A 17,726-nucleotide genomic window follows, 5' to 3' on the forward strand; every position below is an offset into this window, starting at 1 on the left:
AAAAAGAATGGCGGAAATACTGCTTATTAATCATCATGTGTCAGAAAATATCAACAGCTCCTTTTATTAAAGGAGAGAAACCTGAAATAAAGCTAGTGTAGGTGCTTTATCAGACTATTTTTGTCTTTGAAATACACCTCGTAAATGTGACATGATGAACACTTTCCTGCGTTTTGGACTTTTAGTTCTCATCCAGTTTCACTCTTATTCTCCCGGCATACTGCAGAATGCTGCATTTTTTGCCTCAAAGTTGCAGTTGTGTTAGATGTTGAGGTGAGAGGTCACCGTGGGAGGCCGACTCTCTGACACTCGCTGTAGCGTCGAGCTCTGTGATGTACAGCTGCACTCTGATCTCTGCTGTACTGTATAAAGCACGACAATGAATACAACGTAATTTACACACAATAGGGGGGTTGTTGTGAAAGACAGACGTGAAGGTCTAAACATAAATGAAAGTTTCAGTTTTCATCCCTTTCTGTGCCACTCTTGAAGTATCTATAGCATCGACTCTCAATCTCTCAGTCTCTCTCCATCCTGTCGGATTTCTACTTTTCTAATTTAAACTAAAAGCTTTCAAACTGTCAGCGCTTTGTCTTCCTGCAGAAACTATATTTACCAAACGGTAATAAAGCCGTACGCTTGCAAACGTCATCCTCTCTTTTTTCAGTGTTGAAAGTGATCGCTACCCTTTCAATTTTTGCCTGCTGGGTTGTAAAATAACAAGACGTTCCAGAAGTTGACGCAAAGCTTTTCTCATTAGTGAAATGTCTTCTGGATTCTGATAGTAATTCTCTTTTATCAGAGGAAAAATGTGAAATGCTTTGAAGTGAAAAGAGCCTTGAAGCAGAACTTCGTAGAATGAGACACAGGTTTAATTACTGCTAATTCATAATTATGTTCTGATCAATTGTTATTGAAAACCACTGAATTAACCGCTCATTAAATTAGACTTTTTATCCTTCTTTTGCGAGCCTGGAGCAGTTCTACTGATGACGGGGAATTGTGCCCAACACACACGAGTCAATAATTATATAGTTTGTTATTAAATAAGGATCAAGACTGTTTGTATGTGAAAAAAAAGTTTTCAAAACGTTTCATTTAGTTAGTTAATTAAATGTAATAGTATTCTATTCTATTTGTTGCATGTATTGTGCATTTTTCTTATTATTCTATTTTTTTGCATATATTGTGCATTTTAAAAAAATAATTTATTGCGTAATTGTGTGTGCCCTTGCGGGATTAATAAAGTATCTATCTATCTATCTATCTATCTATCTATCTATCTATCTATCTATCTATCTATCTGGCTGTATGAAAACTACTCAACCAGTGAAAGGCTTTTAACTCAGTCTACAGCTTGCAGCCGTGCATTGACCTTGATTAACAACGGATGTGATTACAGTGATTAGTGTGCCTTCTTCCCACAATGCACGTGGGTTGGAAAAAAACTGATCTATGATGTCACACGTCAAGGCATCCCTCCGTGTTAAGATGTTTGCTTCATTACAGACCAGGCAACACTTAGTCTGATAAATATTTTTAAGCCCAGTGGTTTCAGCACCACAGACGGCTCCTGTCACGTTTATCTTTCCTGTTGAACTGTGGCTAACAATCAAGCCTCCTCGCCTGTCAGTGTGTGATTCATATTCTACTGAAGCCAAATGTGAGGACAGGAGCCGTCCTCCTTCAGGGTCTTTATTACACTCCTGACATTATGTATGATATGTGCAGATGAACGCTCAAAATCGCACCTCTTCTGTGCCAAAATAAAAATGGTTGTTGGAGCAATATATTTTGTTTTGATTATAAATCATATCATGTAATTTATTTGTATGATCTAAAGACATTCCTTTTCCATATAAATGGATGTTATATTCATATTAAAAATAATGCTTTTTATTTGGGAATTATTTATATTAATCGGCACAGTCGTTGACCTCATGCTAGAACTCAAGTTAGACTTATGATTTTGTTAAATTCGATAAATAAATCGATGAAATTATGGAGCGTTATGGAGAGTTATTATTGGATTCTTTTAACGTGAGTCAAGAAACGGAGTTTCGTAACGTGGCACAGAATAATGGTAATATGTACTACTTTATCTACTTTCCCACTGTAATATTTTCACTTCACTTAAAACACCACAGACTCCTGCCCCTTGCCCACATCAGATGGCACATCTGAAATGTAACCACGGCAGTGTTTATGTGTCGTGAACCTTGCAGAACCTCCCATGTTTGAGTGTCTGATGGTTGATAACAGGCTATTAGCACAGGTAATGACCCACACACAGCCAATAAACTCTCCCTTAATGAGAACTAGGCCATAAAAAAAAAAGTCATGCTCTCCTCTGCTCCTTCTGTCCTCTTCTTGTATTGAGTGTTTTCTAGCCCGGATGCGTAGTATATTTCATTTTATTTCCACTCTCCTAATCTCCATTTTTATTCACCTCTAAAGTATGTTTGTCAAGGGAACAAAACTAAGGGAGTTGAAGAAGGTTGCTGCAATCTTGGTTCCATCACCTTGGTATAGAATGCAAATGAATGAAAACAAATAATACTTAACATTACCGCTGAGATTTTAATAAAAAAGGAGTTAGCTCGACAGAACAGCAGCTTGCTTTTCAAGCTTTAGTGCAGACTTCTGCAGGGTTGGCGTGCCGCAGTGCTGTTGGAATGTAATCCCCCCAAAAAACACTGCAACCGACGAGATGTAGTAAAACATGTACTATGCTGACAGCACTTCCCAAAAATAATTCCCCAAAAAACTCCTCACCTAGGAAAGAAAGCTGTTTGGAGGATCTGGGCAGCAGGTCCATGCCGTTCTTCAGCCAGAGGAGCTTGGGATTCGGGATGCCGTCGGCGTGGCAGTGGAGGCTGGCAGAAACGCCGGGCTCCTGGGCCTGGGTCTCCGGGTAGACCAGGATCACTGGAGGGACTGGACCCACAAACAGAGAGAGAGAGAGAAAGAGAGAGAAGAGGGGTGAGTGAAAACCTAATTACACACTGTTTCATGGGGACTCCTGGGGGAACACACGGCACAAACACCCACACACATAGGAGGCGGGGAGGAATTTGTCTCACCCCGGCACGGAATATATTCACACATAACGAGAACGCGAGAGCTCTTATTCCAGCTCGAGTCCTGCGTGAAATAGATGTTGGACGTATCTACCGCTTACCGTCTCCTCCGGGGAGACGGCCGCAGATGAACGTGGAGGAATCGAGAAGGTGAATATTCTAGTATAACCGGTGATAGAAGTATAACCAGTGATGGAATGTACTATTTAATAAACCATACATGGTACTTTAATTAATGGGAAAGGGAAGAAGAAAAAGTAAAGTTCTTATACAACCATTTGTTTTCATATTTTTGAGCCTCTAAATACTTATGAGACCATCTGAAAAGTGTACAAAACGTCTCTTTGACGAAACTGCATCTGAGACCTGGTTTACTCTTAAACAATGCATTCTATTCTGTAAACTCAGAACAATTTTAATGTAAAACCTTAATCTGGGATGTAACTCATAATTTAACATGTATGTACTGAAGTAAAAACTATAATATGTCCATTTGAAATAGAGGAGTAGAAGTTTAAAGTTGGATCAAATGGAAATACTCATTAATCATCTCAAGACTACAGATTATTAACTGTAAATACAAAATTAATGCAAACGTGTGTTGGACTTTGTTACTCACTGTCGGCTGCATCCCTTTACAACCCCCATAGCGCTGTCCGTCCACACACTAACAACTAAAGTGTGTTATTCCTTTAATGCAACACAATGACGGCCATCCACTTAGCTTAATGTGGCACTTGGCTCCCTTCCATTCCACCTAATCTGACCTCGTCCTATCTGGCATGGAAAACCTTGACTCCCCCACACACACACATTCTGTAGTTGCCCTCTCCCGAGAACCCGCCTGCCTCCATCACTCCCTCCCCATCACTCTCGCCCTTAAATTCATCTCATTTCTTTTCAATTAGCGTCTCAGAAGAAACAAACAAAAGTCAATACATTTTCTTCCTTCTTTGCCCCCATGAGACAAAAATACAGAAATTTGGGAAAGCTACAGTATATCTTTGATTTGTTCTGTTCCATGTAGGAGGGCTTTTATATCTCCCTCCCTGGATTACTACTGCAATTACTCTCCAGTCTTAATATAGAGGAGCGGAAGCCCCTTATGAGATGATTAATATGAGCAAGACAGCTTTCATAAGTTTAGCCGGCCAACATCTGCGTAAGTGTGATTTTCCGGTGTATTTTAGTTTAAGTGGCTTCTCTCCGCTGCAGAGAATCGAGTGTTTTCAGCCTCATGCGGTGATGCTGCTACTCATGGAGAAGGATTCACTTTGAAGCAACGCTGTGACGTTGTGATCGCTGCATGGCTACTTTGTTCATGACAGAGGGACATCTATAATGTAGAAGAAGGTGTATAATGATTAAATAAGTTCTGAAATTATTAATCTATTGGCTGGTTCAACAGTATATAAATCTGTGACCATTTTGAAATGGCCAAAAATGCTCAAATATTACTGATTCAAGCTCTTAAAATTGATTTATTATGATGCTTTTCTTCATAATATATGATAGTAAACTAGACATCTTTGGGGTCTTTTTGAGACATTATCTCAATGTATTGTTCATTTTCTCTTTTTTTCTAACACAAAATAATAATTGTGTCAATTGGAGATTGTTCAATAATTAGGGCAATTTATAAATCAAGATTTTGTTCATTCATTTTCTCTGTAAATTATTCATACAATGCATTAACACAACCCCAGTGAGTCGTTTTGTTAAATTAAAGGCAACACATTGGTGACAATAAAAAAACGAAACATCTCTGACAGTAAATTAATTGTGATTGCTCGTTTGACCTTTGGACGCTGATAATGGAAGAATCACCGTGTATTGTATGGATTTAGAGTAACTTTGTAATTTGCTGTTATTTATGTGTTTTACATGTGGATGGGGCCCAATAGGGGGAGCTGAGCCCACCTGATGAGGCGGTGGTAGTGCCGCCTGACAAAAAAACGGTTGGGAACCATATGCTACAATGTTGCTCTCCATAAATCTATGGGATGCTTTGTTTTCCAGACATTCATTAATTAATTTGAATTGCCAAGAATAAGAAGAATCTCCTCGCCGGGGGAACCGCAGAGCAGAGCCAAAGCATTTAGTCCACCAGAGTAAGTAAGAAAGGAGCCACTACTGACCATTCACCTGCAGCACATGGGTCTGGTAGAGGTCTTCGTAGCCGTAGGCATGGCAACTGTAGTTCCCCATGTGGATGGTCGTCACCTTGGTGATGTACAGGGAGCCATCGTCCCCGAAGTCCTGTAACACGGGGAAAGAGACGGAGGAGGGCAATTAAGTAAAGAAAGAAGAACTGGAGGTGTAAGGGGAGGAAGAGCCAGGGAGAGGGAGGAGGAATGAAGGGAGTGTGATGGAATATTTAAGGATGCTCGAGGTGAACCAGGAAGAGGAGGCGCGTAACAGCGGGGAGTGATGGGAAAAGACAAGAGAGGGGAAAAAAAGAGTGATGTAGGAGGAGAGACCATGAATCAGTGGTTTCCCCGTTGAGCCCAAGCGGGCGTTGGGGAATTTGATCTTCCTCATCACGCCGCCTCAGCCTGATAAATAGCAAGGGTTAAAAATATAAAGCCCATTAGGTTGATGAATGAGCTGGTTGTTGTTGTGCGGTGTGCGGCAGCCACCAGGGGGGGGCGGATTACGGCATTAAATAGTTTGCCGTCCCGAGAAGTTGATATGACAGAGGAACGTCTTTTTAAGACGGAGTCCAGACGGCCTTTAAAATACTGAATTTACAATTAAGGTGAGAGATACAACTGCACCGGTGAGGGCAATTAAAAGGGAATTAGGCCGTTTGGGCTGAAAAGTACAACTTTAATATAACCGGGGAGGTTATAAAGAATATGCTTTAGTTTAAAAAGAAAAGCTCGGCTCTCGGTTGTGGTTCCTGTGAGAATGATGGTTTTCTCCTCAGCGGCGATTATTCGTATCATCAATCGAAGATATACCCCCAATTTATATTTCAGGTTGTGAGTTGAATCACCAGACGTTTAGTGAACAATCTACCAACCAAACAATCTACAATCTAACAATCTAACAATGAACAATCTACCAACCAAACTGTAGAGTGAGATGGGCTATATGGAGAAAATACAACATCACAATATTTTGGACCAAATACCTCAATGTATCGATATTGTATGGCTGACTATTAGTGCTTTCACAAAATATATTGATATATTTTTTGATAAATAATCACCATTAAAGTCGAGGTAATGACTAAGTGGGCAAAGGCAGATAAAGGATACAAAATAAAAGTTTTATTAGTTCATAAATTAATTCCAACATCCAAAATTTGCTAACCTATCACATTTTGTATGTGATTTTTTTATTTTTGAATCGAGGACTCATCCAAATGATGAAGCTCAATTATAATAATAATAATAGTAATAATAATAATAATAATAATAATAATACAAATAAAAGTAACACATAATAATTGAAAAATAAATAATAATAACATAAAAATACAAGAATACATAATAATAATTAGAATAGATTCATATTTAATGTCAATGGGAGATTTTGGTCTGCTGCACAGCTGACATAATATGTTTTTTTCATTATATGGCCTGAAAGTCGGAGAAGAAAACTCAAAAGAAAATTACAGGCTTTTATTTTCATTTAAATTATCATCTAAAATTAATTTAGATTAAATTATATGCGTTTATAACGTATAAAGAGCAGTCGAAGAATTACACTTGTGGCTGCATTCAAAAACATTAAAGTCACACATTGACGTTTGGCATTTCAGTCTTTTTTGACCTATTCTTAATTCATAATCATCATTGCTCTATTTCATAATACGTAGACAAAATGGCGATGTAATAAAAAAATACAATTGCAACTCAAGAGCCACGTTCACTTTGTGGCAGCAATGTACAATGATATGAATGATGTATATTTATTTTATTAACCAACAATTGCTGCACAGGCTAGTTAATAAAATGAATATACATCATTCATTTCATTTGGTAATAATTAGTTTCCAATTTCTCACGCAGAAGACCAACTCTTTGGCTGATGCGACAGCAGAAGCTACAGCGTTAGCTGCCGCGGCAGATATTATCATATATTATATTATATTGCTGCTGAGTCCTTTTGCTCGGAAGCAATCAAACAGGGCGAAAAGGGTCAGGACCCTTCAACACACACCGTGCAGTTACTTTTTTTTTATCACCCAGCTCTAATGTGTTGAGATGAAAAATATTGTTTATTTAGTTTCATAGATTTTTCACAGTAGTAGAGTGCAATGTAATGTTTATTGAATAATCAAAGTCAAATATGCTTTTGAAGGAATTCTGTATAATTTCTGCTGACTGGTCAACTTCTCTGTTAAGTTACCTTCATATAGATGAATCGTTCATGTGCTATTGATCCTGTGCATCATATTTACATATAATATATGCTCAATGAAAACGTCTAATGCATCCTTATAAATTGGAAATCTAAGCACCCACCTCGGATGTTGGACTTTTACAGACTTAGTGTAATTTATTTGGATGTCTATAATCTTATTAGATAATAATAACAAATGATTATGTGTAAGAGACTCCTCTGGTTGTATAGAAGTCCATGCTTCATGCCTTAAAGCTGTATTCTCTCTACTGACCACCAGGGGGTGACTCCTCTGGTTGTATAGAATCTCTAGTTTCAATCTCTAGTTTCAAGTCTTCTTCAATACAGCATGATGTTCATTTAGTAAACTTAAGAAAGAACTAAATTGTAATTTAGTAGGGGATGCTTTAGGACAGGGCTACAAGGTGATTGACAGGTCGCTACCATAGTGTTTTTGTTTTCCTAATTCAACCCTTTGAGTTTGTTTTCAGTACATGAAAGTTAATTGTAACATTCTGGTCCCTCGTCCTTTTTGGTTGCAAGAAACCAAGATGGCGACGGCCGAAATGCCAAACTCAAGGCTTTAAAATGGCTGTAAACAGAGACTACGCCCACTTCTTGTATAGAATCTATGGTTTCATCTTTAATTTGGCTCCTCTTCACCTCTGTGGAAACTCATTATGCACGGCCATTTCGCCTGAGGGACCTCAGGCGCCATCGCCTTTTCCTCAAGGCTCCACCTTTACAATTTACATTGTTTATCAGCTCGACATCACAGCGAACCAAAGGGGGGCGCTCATTAGCATGCAATTAGTGAAATTGTGATCTGGTGGCAGGGTAAAGTGAGGCCAGCGGCGAGCTGTCACCTGTGCAGACATGTCTAAACGGGAGCGTGGCCTCAATGTTCACCGAGCAGAGAGCGAGTAATAACTCTACTATTTCACGGAGAGAGCCGGGGAGTAAAGCTTCTCTTGTAGTTTCGGTAGCACTTTATAATAACTACACGCTATTTAGCATTAGTTAAGCATGAGTAAACACTTAATTCATTATTTATAAAGCATTGTTCAAACATGAACAATCATTTGTAACTCATTAGTATGCAATTCATAAACACAGTTATACATGTTTTATTCTTGATTAATAAGCTTGACTAATATATGTTTCATGATTGGGTTTTCATACATTATAAATGATGGATTCCCCATTTGTAAATTAAGTATTAAGGACTTATAGATGATTAACAAGAATTTACAAAGTGTTAGTAAATAATACAAAATAATGTATTTATTGGTGCATATAATGATTTAGATATGTACTGGTTTGATTGGTGGAAAGTGATCTAGGGGGCTGAATTTACACTAGGATTACAATGAAAGTTCTAATACTTTGGACTTGTTGAATGATTGTCTTGCTCATTAAAACACTTCCCACTGGTTTGCCACAACACTGCCACACTTCATTTCTCTTGAATTTATGGTTTCCATACCTGCAAACCTTTTGCATGCCGTGAATTTGATGATCTTTCCCGGTCCACGAAGATCAGCGTGGACCCCATTGCATGGACGTCCACGGGGACCATGATCTGTGCACACTGCAAGTATGAAGATGAAAAACCACCGCATTGCACTCACGTTGATGTCCTCTAGGTCCAGGAAGTTCAGTATGATGCCGTTCCTCTTCCAGATGATCGGCGGACGCAGCGTTCCCTGGATGGCGCAGGTGAGGACGGCACTGAGGCCCACTGTTACCGTGGCGACATTGATAGACTGGTCCTCCGCCAGGCTCAGCTGGACGACCTCTGTGAGAGAGAGAGAGAGAGAGAGAGAGAGAGAGAGAGAGAGAGATGGGAATAATGAAAGGATGGAGATGGAGAAAGAAGGGGAAGAAAGACGAAACAGAGAAAACATCACAAATCAGAAGGAATGTGCTGACGTAGTGGAAGTGAAGCTAAGCTGCGAGCATCCGTCTCGTTATTAGTGGACCGGGGAGGATAAACAGCTGTCCAGCAGTGAAGGATATCCGGCATGAGAAAAGACCACGTGTCAGAGGACACACAGCTAGCCAAATATCATTCTTCTCATTAAGGGGAAATTTATGGTCATTGAAATGGCCGTCGAATTCAATTCACCTTTACGGCAAATTAAGAATTATTCTTCAACAGTTCCCCTCGGTGTCGTAAACAGCGGCTGTCGCCAAGCTGCTGCTGCGTGGCCCGAAATCTAGTCACAGTCTGGAAACTTTATTTCATCTCCTGAATATGTTTTACTTATTGTCAGATTTAAAATTACATCGCACTCAATGTTTTAAACTCAACAAAAAAACTGTGTATGCAGCGAAATGGGAAAAATGGGAAAGTATGAGTTTTAATTCTCACCATAATATATATTTCATAACCTTGATATGTATGGAAGCCCATTTATGGAAGCAGTAAAATAAATTATGAGATACAAAAGTCATAATCATGAAAAAGAAAGTCAAAATGATGAGATAGAAAGTCATGATTATGAGATAGAAAGTCGAAATTATGAGATAGAAAGTCAAAATGATGAGACAGTAAGTGTTTATGCGCTTCAGTGGCACTGGCTTTTTTTTTTAACCAGATAACAGGAAAGGGGAAAAAACATAGTACTTTATGCTTCACAAAATATGTTCTCAATCATTCCAGTTTTGTTTTATAAAACAAATAAAAAATCAGCACCCAGTTGGGAGTGGACCATAAATCCGCTGATGACGATGAATGTGGAGTTCAGGCACGCCGCCACATACATGCTTTTTCTGTCAGCGTGTGACCTCGGGTCAGTATTGACCGAGGTCAGAATACACTCGGCTCAATAAATGGAGACGCAGATGCCTGATAGGAATCTAAATGGAGCCACCGGCACCGAACACACAATCACATCCAGACATGCCTTCACCCGACGGACTCTGTAGCGTTACCTCATCCACACTGCATCATTAAGGGGCTAATAGGAGCAACAACACACAGTGATTACTACCTTGTGGCTTTATGCCTCCGCCTGTCCACTTCCTTGTTTTTTTAGCATATGAATTCTTGAGTGAGGAGTTTTGCATGGTCACAGTGACCTTTAAACACTAATTTGAATCTGTTTCATCCTTGAGTCCAGGTGGACGTTTGTGCCAAATTTGAAAAGATTCCAATGGACCGGATGGACGGAAGTGCGAATGGACGGTCGACCATGACTGTCGCCTTCGCAGAGGCATGAAATACAGAGAGAGAAAAGATCAAGGGTTTTTTTAATCTGTCATTATTCCTGTGTGAACATCCATTGATAATAAAAAAAAAGCAAACAAAGAGTAACGCTGAAAAATTAACTAAGGTGAGCACTTCCCTGAGAAACCTGAATACGAGGAACACGTGAAAAAACCTACAACATGTCCATTTATGTCAAAAAAATAAGCGTCATTCTAATAAATATTCTGATGTATGTACTGAAAATTATGGTTTTCTAGAGATTTATTTGTCAAATGAAACTAGTTTCTACAAAAAAATTAAAATAATCTGCACAAAATATGGTCATTGATATACCATCAGATTCCACATGTCCTGCCTCTTTAACTCAAACAGCTGATTTGGGAGTTCAAGCCATTCCCACAAAACATCATCTCATTACTAATTTAATTTAATTTCAGCTCCCATAATTAGCAAAGCAGTGCCGATCATTGGCACCGATCCAAAACAGAGCTGGTCTCAGATCAAAAATATGAAACTATGAAGTGGCAGAGTTGTTTCAGACTAAACTACATCGACTATTCAAATATCTTTTGGATGTAGTTACCGTGACTATTCTACCCACGTGTGTGCTGAGTTACCCGACTCACGCATCCTCTCATGCCCCAAAACTCTATCAAATATGACCGATAATATGACTGGCGCACAAATATACATATAAACATTGTCCTTTAAGACCTGCAATTGATGAATTAACAACACAATTCCATCTCAACACCCACATGGAACAATATTTGCTTGTTTGTTTTGTTAGTTAATTTAATATTATTATATATTTTTTTAGATATTGTGCATTTTGTATTGCTTACCTGCATGTAAAGCTATCTATCTATCCATCCATCCATCCATCCATCCATCCACCCACCTACCTACCTACCTACCTACCTACACATCCATCCCATTGTCCAAACACCAACAGAAACCCAACAGACTTTAAAATGTTCGTAGGGGAACTTCCTGTCCAGACTTTGACGAACGCCGTTGTAACAGACCCCTGGCTATCAGCTGTCCGTTCTCACATAGCTCTCCAGGTGATAGATATATCCGGGCTGACAGCTCAGTCTGTCAGGGATATTTCAGGAGGCCTTGGGTACAGTGCGCTGCCAGTTCCAACAAAGTCATCAGTCAGCAGAGCAGCAATTTGGTTGGCAGAACAGAGCTTTGAGTGCAACGTGGACGGATGAGGACCAAAGTGCATTGATCCGATATGGCTTGGAGGGGCGGTTCCGGGGTAGTACTGTGCATTTTCTAACAAGACCACATCCAACATTAAAAAGAAGACAGCGCATGGAAGTAAGACATGATGTCTCTCTGCAGCAGGCGGCTGTTCAAATTAACGTTAGTGCGACTTTATTGTTTAAAAAAAAAGGTATGAAAGTTGGGGCACAGCATTAAAAAGTTGTCTGGCGACGACTGTCTCTTCAAAGAATTATGCACATGTTTATTAACAGATTTTGGCAGGTAAACATGGCTACTGAAGGATGTGCTGCTTTTAACGGCTCCAGCAAATAAGCAAATGCTGTCACGGGGAAGTCGAGACTTGAGTTATTTATTCTAGGTTGATTCCACGTCAAATATGTAAAAAAAAGTCAAATAACTGCTTATAAAAAAAGAATGAAATATGTTGCAATAAACCTAATGAGTCGCCCTAAGACTATCTAAGACTCAGATAGCACCTTGTTTATCCCATTTATGAATGAAACCCTTCCTGACAGTAGCGAAATTACTCTTTATAATTTTTTACAGTAAGAGAGCTTTTGTGAACAACGTGCTTAATTATTTCAATTCAGGCCAATGTTTTCAAAAGTGATTTTTATTCTGACGTAAATGTAACTGTGACCTTGACCTTGAGATGAAGAATAAATGAAACTTTGAAATTGCATCAGTTGTTGAATCGTGTCTCAACACAAACAAGCCAAAGAAGCCTTTTGCAAAGCAGTGATACGAATCCTGATATATATTTGATCATTGATTAAATAAAGAAGAAAATAATCTGTTAATGCAAGCTTCTGTTTCTTGATACTATGAATACATTTTGGGCAGAAGCAACACCCAACAAGTTCCTCTGTAAAAGCAACGCTGCATAAATCTGTCCAAACGTCCTCCTGTGGTCAGTGCCGTGACCCGAACCTGTTGCATATCTCCGGGCGGCTCTGGCTCGGCCCCGGCTGTCCGGGGGGAGGTTGTCGTACCATTATCTAGTTAATGATTCATACAGTTACCCACCACCGCTTTTCCGAAATAGCTCCGATGTGCAAGTTAGTAATTGACTTCCAGGGGAATTCGGGAGCTCCGCTGATCGATCAGCGCCACTAACTGAGCGATGGACGGGCGATGGAGAGTGGAGGAAAAGACGAATATCAGGAGAAAAGATGGAAAGACATTAATGGAATAAAAAGAGAAACGAGGAGGGAACAAAAGATCTTGAAAACGAGAAATAATAGAGCTGAAATCCGTAAGAAAAATAAATGTGAAAGAGGATGAATGAATGAAAGACGACGCGTGGGGCGGGAGAGAGGGAGTAGAAATGTAAGCGAGTGTGAGGCGGCAAGAGAGAGGAATTTGATGCCGAGCACGTAGCGGATCTCCCAGGGAATAACTAATGTGGCGAGCTCGAGACCACAGCGGAGAGAGTCGTCCCTTTTCACTTTCATGAGGCCTTTCCCTCGTGAGTCGGAGTAAGACATCAATCTGCAGAGCAGAGGAGCAGAACACCACGACGAAGGACGGGTATTCTGACTGTGGAAGAGAGCAGAAACCTAGTGGGGGGCAAAGAGGGAGGAGAAGGTAAGGGAAGGAAAGGGTTAAAGGTGACGGCAGGAGGCAAGAGGCGGAAGTGGGGGCAGGAGGCAGGAGGCAGGAGGAAGGAGGCAGGAGGCAGGAAAACAAGCTGACAGGCTTCCGTGAAGCATCAACAGGTTTACTGATTTGTGGGCCAAACAGTAAAGCATCCAGTATTCGCGTCATAGAGGAATAATGGCATTAAAAAAAAAAAGAAGAAAAATCATCGAATTGAATCTCCCTGTCGAGGGGCGAGGTAAAAATAATAATCATATAATATCTCACCATGCAGTAATTGGTGCAAAATTTAAATAGTTTGACCAGAAATCCAAGACAGGAAAATAAAATATAAAACAAATCAAGATTGCGAGCGGTAAATGTTTTTTCTTCGAGTGGTTTGGTGGCCGAGTTTTTTCCAGAACAAATTAATTATGTTTCAGTCTGTCAACAGAATACAGAATGAATGGCTGCAGAGGATCGCTGTCTTTGCAGAGGCAGTATAATATGTTGTGTGTGTACCTGTGTGTGTATCTGTATGTGTATCTGTACGTGTATCTGTCTGTGTCGGAGTGGCCGGTTGAGAGAGGGACTGACAACATTTATAAAAAAAAGAAAAGAAAGTAAAAACAGAAAGGTAAACAGCAGCAGTGATAATATATATCTCAATGTGTTACTATCTACATTGTGTGAAAAATATAATGTGAATTATGAGGGTTGAAGGAAATAATTAGCTCAACAGAAGGACGGTGGAGAGAAAGTTAACGACTCAGGGCCCTATTCTTCGTAACTGGCTTACTGAGTTAGCTGGCTAATTTTCAGGATAAGATGACGTAGGTCAGGCTTTTCGGTTCCTCGAAGCGAGTTTAGAAAAATCCCCATAGCAACACAGCCAAAAATCCCGCGCAGGATTAGTGAAATTCACTGGATAAGCTGGCCACTCCCACCGGACAAAAAAGGCAGCTCCCTTCCTCATTGATGAAGGAGTGATATTAGTTATATTCGTTTTATAGGGAGAGAGTTCTTCCAGATCGCCAAGATCCGTTCTCACATCATCATGACTTCCTGTACGCGGCGATATAAATTCTGCCGACAAGGAATCATTTATTTACGAGAGCTTCTGGAGCCGTGGACATTGATCACCACACACCTATTGCCTGTCTCACAGACATAGACTATCAGCCGCTGCATGGCGTGCCTTAATGTTTATTTAGCGCTTAAGAAACTTATGGTTGTGTTGAAAGCATTCATAATTATATGACAGTGTTATTAGTACACCATAAATATCATTATTGTAGAACATGATTAAGGTGATCGTGATGAGAATACAGAGAATCGCACACAATTTATTTTCACTGCTTCAATTGATCGAATTTCTGATTATGAATAATACATACATACTGATCCGCCCATACACATATTCAAACTCCTAGTTATATGGTAATCTACACATACATGTATAAACACATATATAGTGCATGATACATACGCACATACAGTACATTTATCCTCATAAGTATAAATCTATTTGTATACTACTGCCCGCAGGCGCATTTAAATAAATAGAATCTGATTGATTTGGGTGATGAAGCACTTCAAATTAGCCGATACATTTTCCCAACACTGACACATTTAACTTGTCTGATATATTTGCGACGCTTATGTCTCGCAGCGGGGGTGATGTTAAGCTGCGTTCACACCGAAAACGTTACAAAAACGTTGCGAATCGTTTGCTGTGAATGCAGCATTAGATTTTGCCATGATTATGGTCTTGAATTCCTCATATGCGTTCATGATCATCTCCTTCTTCTCAGCGGAAAAAAAAAGGTTCCTCTGAGTTTATTTGCCATTGTACTGTTAGAACATCGTGGTGTCAGTGCTCGATTATTATCCCTTCTAAAGAGGAACGGGCACGCGCATTTATCCAGATGACTGACGTCTGGCGAGTTAGCCTGATGTCAATCATCTCGCTAATTTAAACTTAATAATAGGACATTTGCTCGACTTTGTTGAGCCACGTACGAAGAATAGGGCCTTGATGTGACTGCCAGAGGTGGTCTGAACAAATTACTTAATTGTTGTGCAAAGAAACTGGTCAGACTTGTTATTTACGTGTGAATTACACGCATTTCCATCATCATTCACTGAAAGAAACATCAGGTACATTTTATATTTTATAAGCTGTATATTTTTCTGTATTTTTTTCCCTCCAATGTGTTTTCCGAGGTTTTTAAACCAAAATGAATTACGTTAAAAAGTACTTAAATCTATTCTCGCTCTCATTAGATCAGTGTTGAGCCCCGAAGTTAATGCCCGTGTGTTTAACTTCCAGACAGCCGCGTTACTAAATACGGCCCAAAGCCATAAACCTGCAGCTGTAGACGTCTCTTCATAAACACGTCCCGGGGGATAAAACAGCTCTTTGCATGTCAGGTCACATCCCGTCCTGATCTCTCTCTCTCTCTCTCTCTCTCTCTCTCTCTCTCTCTCTCTCTCTCTCTCTCTCTCTCTCTCTCTCTCTCTCTCTCTCTCTCTCTCTCTTCCCCCCCTTCTGTTGACTGACTTATGTGGCTCTCTCTCTCTCGTGACACCGCCATTACTGTGACGGCGTCTTGGCAGACTCGAGTCAGTTTGACTGGCAGTGAAAAGACGTGTTGGGATTGATCACGACCTGCAGTTACCACATCTGACAGACAGGGGGAGCCTTCGTGGAAGAGGAAGTTATTCAGGGTGAAATTGCCTGTGACAAGCTTTTTGGTGCTAATGCTAAAACCAGCAAAAGCAAATTTACACTAACGCTTTACTCGCTCGACTTTATGTGGTTGATTCGTGTCATTCACTTCATTCGCGCCAGAAAGGGTGTGTGGCTTATCTCCGTAAAAGCAGTTACCCTTTCCGCCATCCACCATGGAAATAACTACTAGTTCTGCTTTATACTTGTTGTGGAAGTCCCACAAACGTCGGACCCTCGTGTCTGTGTTAATAAAAACTCCTTGCCTTTAATAATAAAAAATTAAAATTAAATATCATTTTACTTATTTTCTGCATACATATGATCAAAAATCAAGATTACGTCAAAGATTACGACCTAAATCCTCTCAATCTGCAATAATAATCACAAGAAACACAAGCCTTGACATGTTTTGAAGTATTTTCAGTCTAAGAAATAGAAAAATTACCTATTTTGACCTGAATCTTGGTCACACCATGAGCTATGTGTACTTCAAATGACTGTCTACTTCCGCATGTGTCATCTGACATGCTTTCAGACGAGTCTTAGAACCAATGAGATCACAGGACCTCGAAAAGCAGCAAATAAAACTCTGGTTCTTGCTTCGCAGTCAGAGACTCCAATACTGATCACAGTGCTCTCACTACTGTTAGACTCACACAGTCTCTATTGTCACAGTGCTAGGGGTACTTAGGAGCGTTTTAGTGAAATGTTATAATCGCTTAGTCATGTTGAGGAGCTGTGGATGAGAAGTTAGTAGAGTTTTAGTTTTGAAAAAACACACTTCCTCATTTCCAGGAGATCAGAAAAATGGGGCGGGGGCTAATGAGGTTTAAGGCACAGTGGCATTGGCTTCATTTTTCAGATCTGGAGGTTAATGCCTGCATACACCCCACATTACAAAAAAAGAGTGCTTTCTCTCTCTCTCTCTCTCATTATGAACCTTTGTGTCACTCACTCGACAACTACATCCGCCTCCCTTCACGTGCCACATGCACACTCGATTATTCATATTTGACCCTCATGAAAAAAATAATGGTAAATTAAAATTCATGCATCAATCATGATAAATGAGCTTGATTCTCCAGCCTTCACTATTCCTTCATGCTCCTGCAAAGCTAAAAAGCTACTTCTCAAACGGAGACCTGTAGAATCCAGAGGAACTCCACACTGTTGACGCGCTTGTACTTAGCTTAGCCCCCGACTGAAGGCACGTTGTAACAGGCAACAAAATCAATTTTCTTATTGTTGCTACGCAACTACAAAAAAAGTCATGACAACAGGCAATCTCAGCCCACCAAGCAGTGCAGCATAATAGTGGGTCTGCTGTGCGTCAGGCTGCAGCTGAACTCAGGTTCCTCTGCACTTACAATCACAGGGACACACACCGGCATCTGTCGCCATATTTTCTTGTGTTGCTACATCAGGAAAGTGCTCAGAAGCCGTTGTATAAGTGTAGGTTGGGTTAGAGCATCAAGGTGTGCTGCTACATGTGCACACATGTGTATCCTTTGACGTGCAGAATATAGAGGAA

General features: G+C 40.0%; 1 protein-coding gene across 1 annotated transcript in view; it reads right to left on the minus strand.

Annotated features, from left to right (window-relative positions):
* fstl4 (follistatin-like 4) overlaps window positions 1-17,726 on the minus strand; it is a gene marked incomplete at its 5' end in the record, with an annotated part of 204,905 nt that overhangs the window by 17,361 nt on the left and 169,818 nt on the right. The window contains 3 exons of the mRNA XM_079214541.1: window positions 2,776-2,937; window positions 5,219-5,339; window positions 9,065-9,231. Of these exons, the coding sequence (XP_079070667.1) occupies window positions 2,776-2,937; window positions 5,219-5,339; window positions 9,065-9,231 (450 nt within the window). The remainder of the gene's footprint in view (window positions 1-2,775; window positions 2,938-5,218; window positions 5,340-9,064; window positions 9,232-17,726) is intronic.

The sequence above is a fragment of the Taurulus bubalis genome (assembly GCF_910589615.1).
Source record: "Taurulus bubalis genome assembly, chromosome: 2".
Taxonomy (NCBI): Eukaryota; Metazoa; Chordata; class Actinopteri; order Perciformes; family Cottidae; genus Taurulus; species Taurulus bubalis.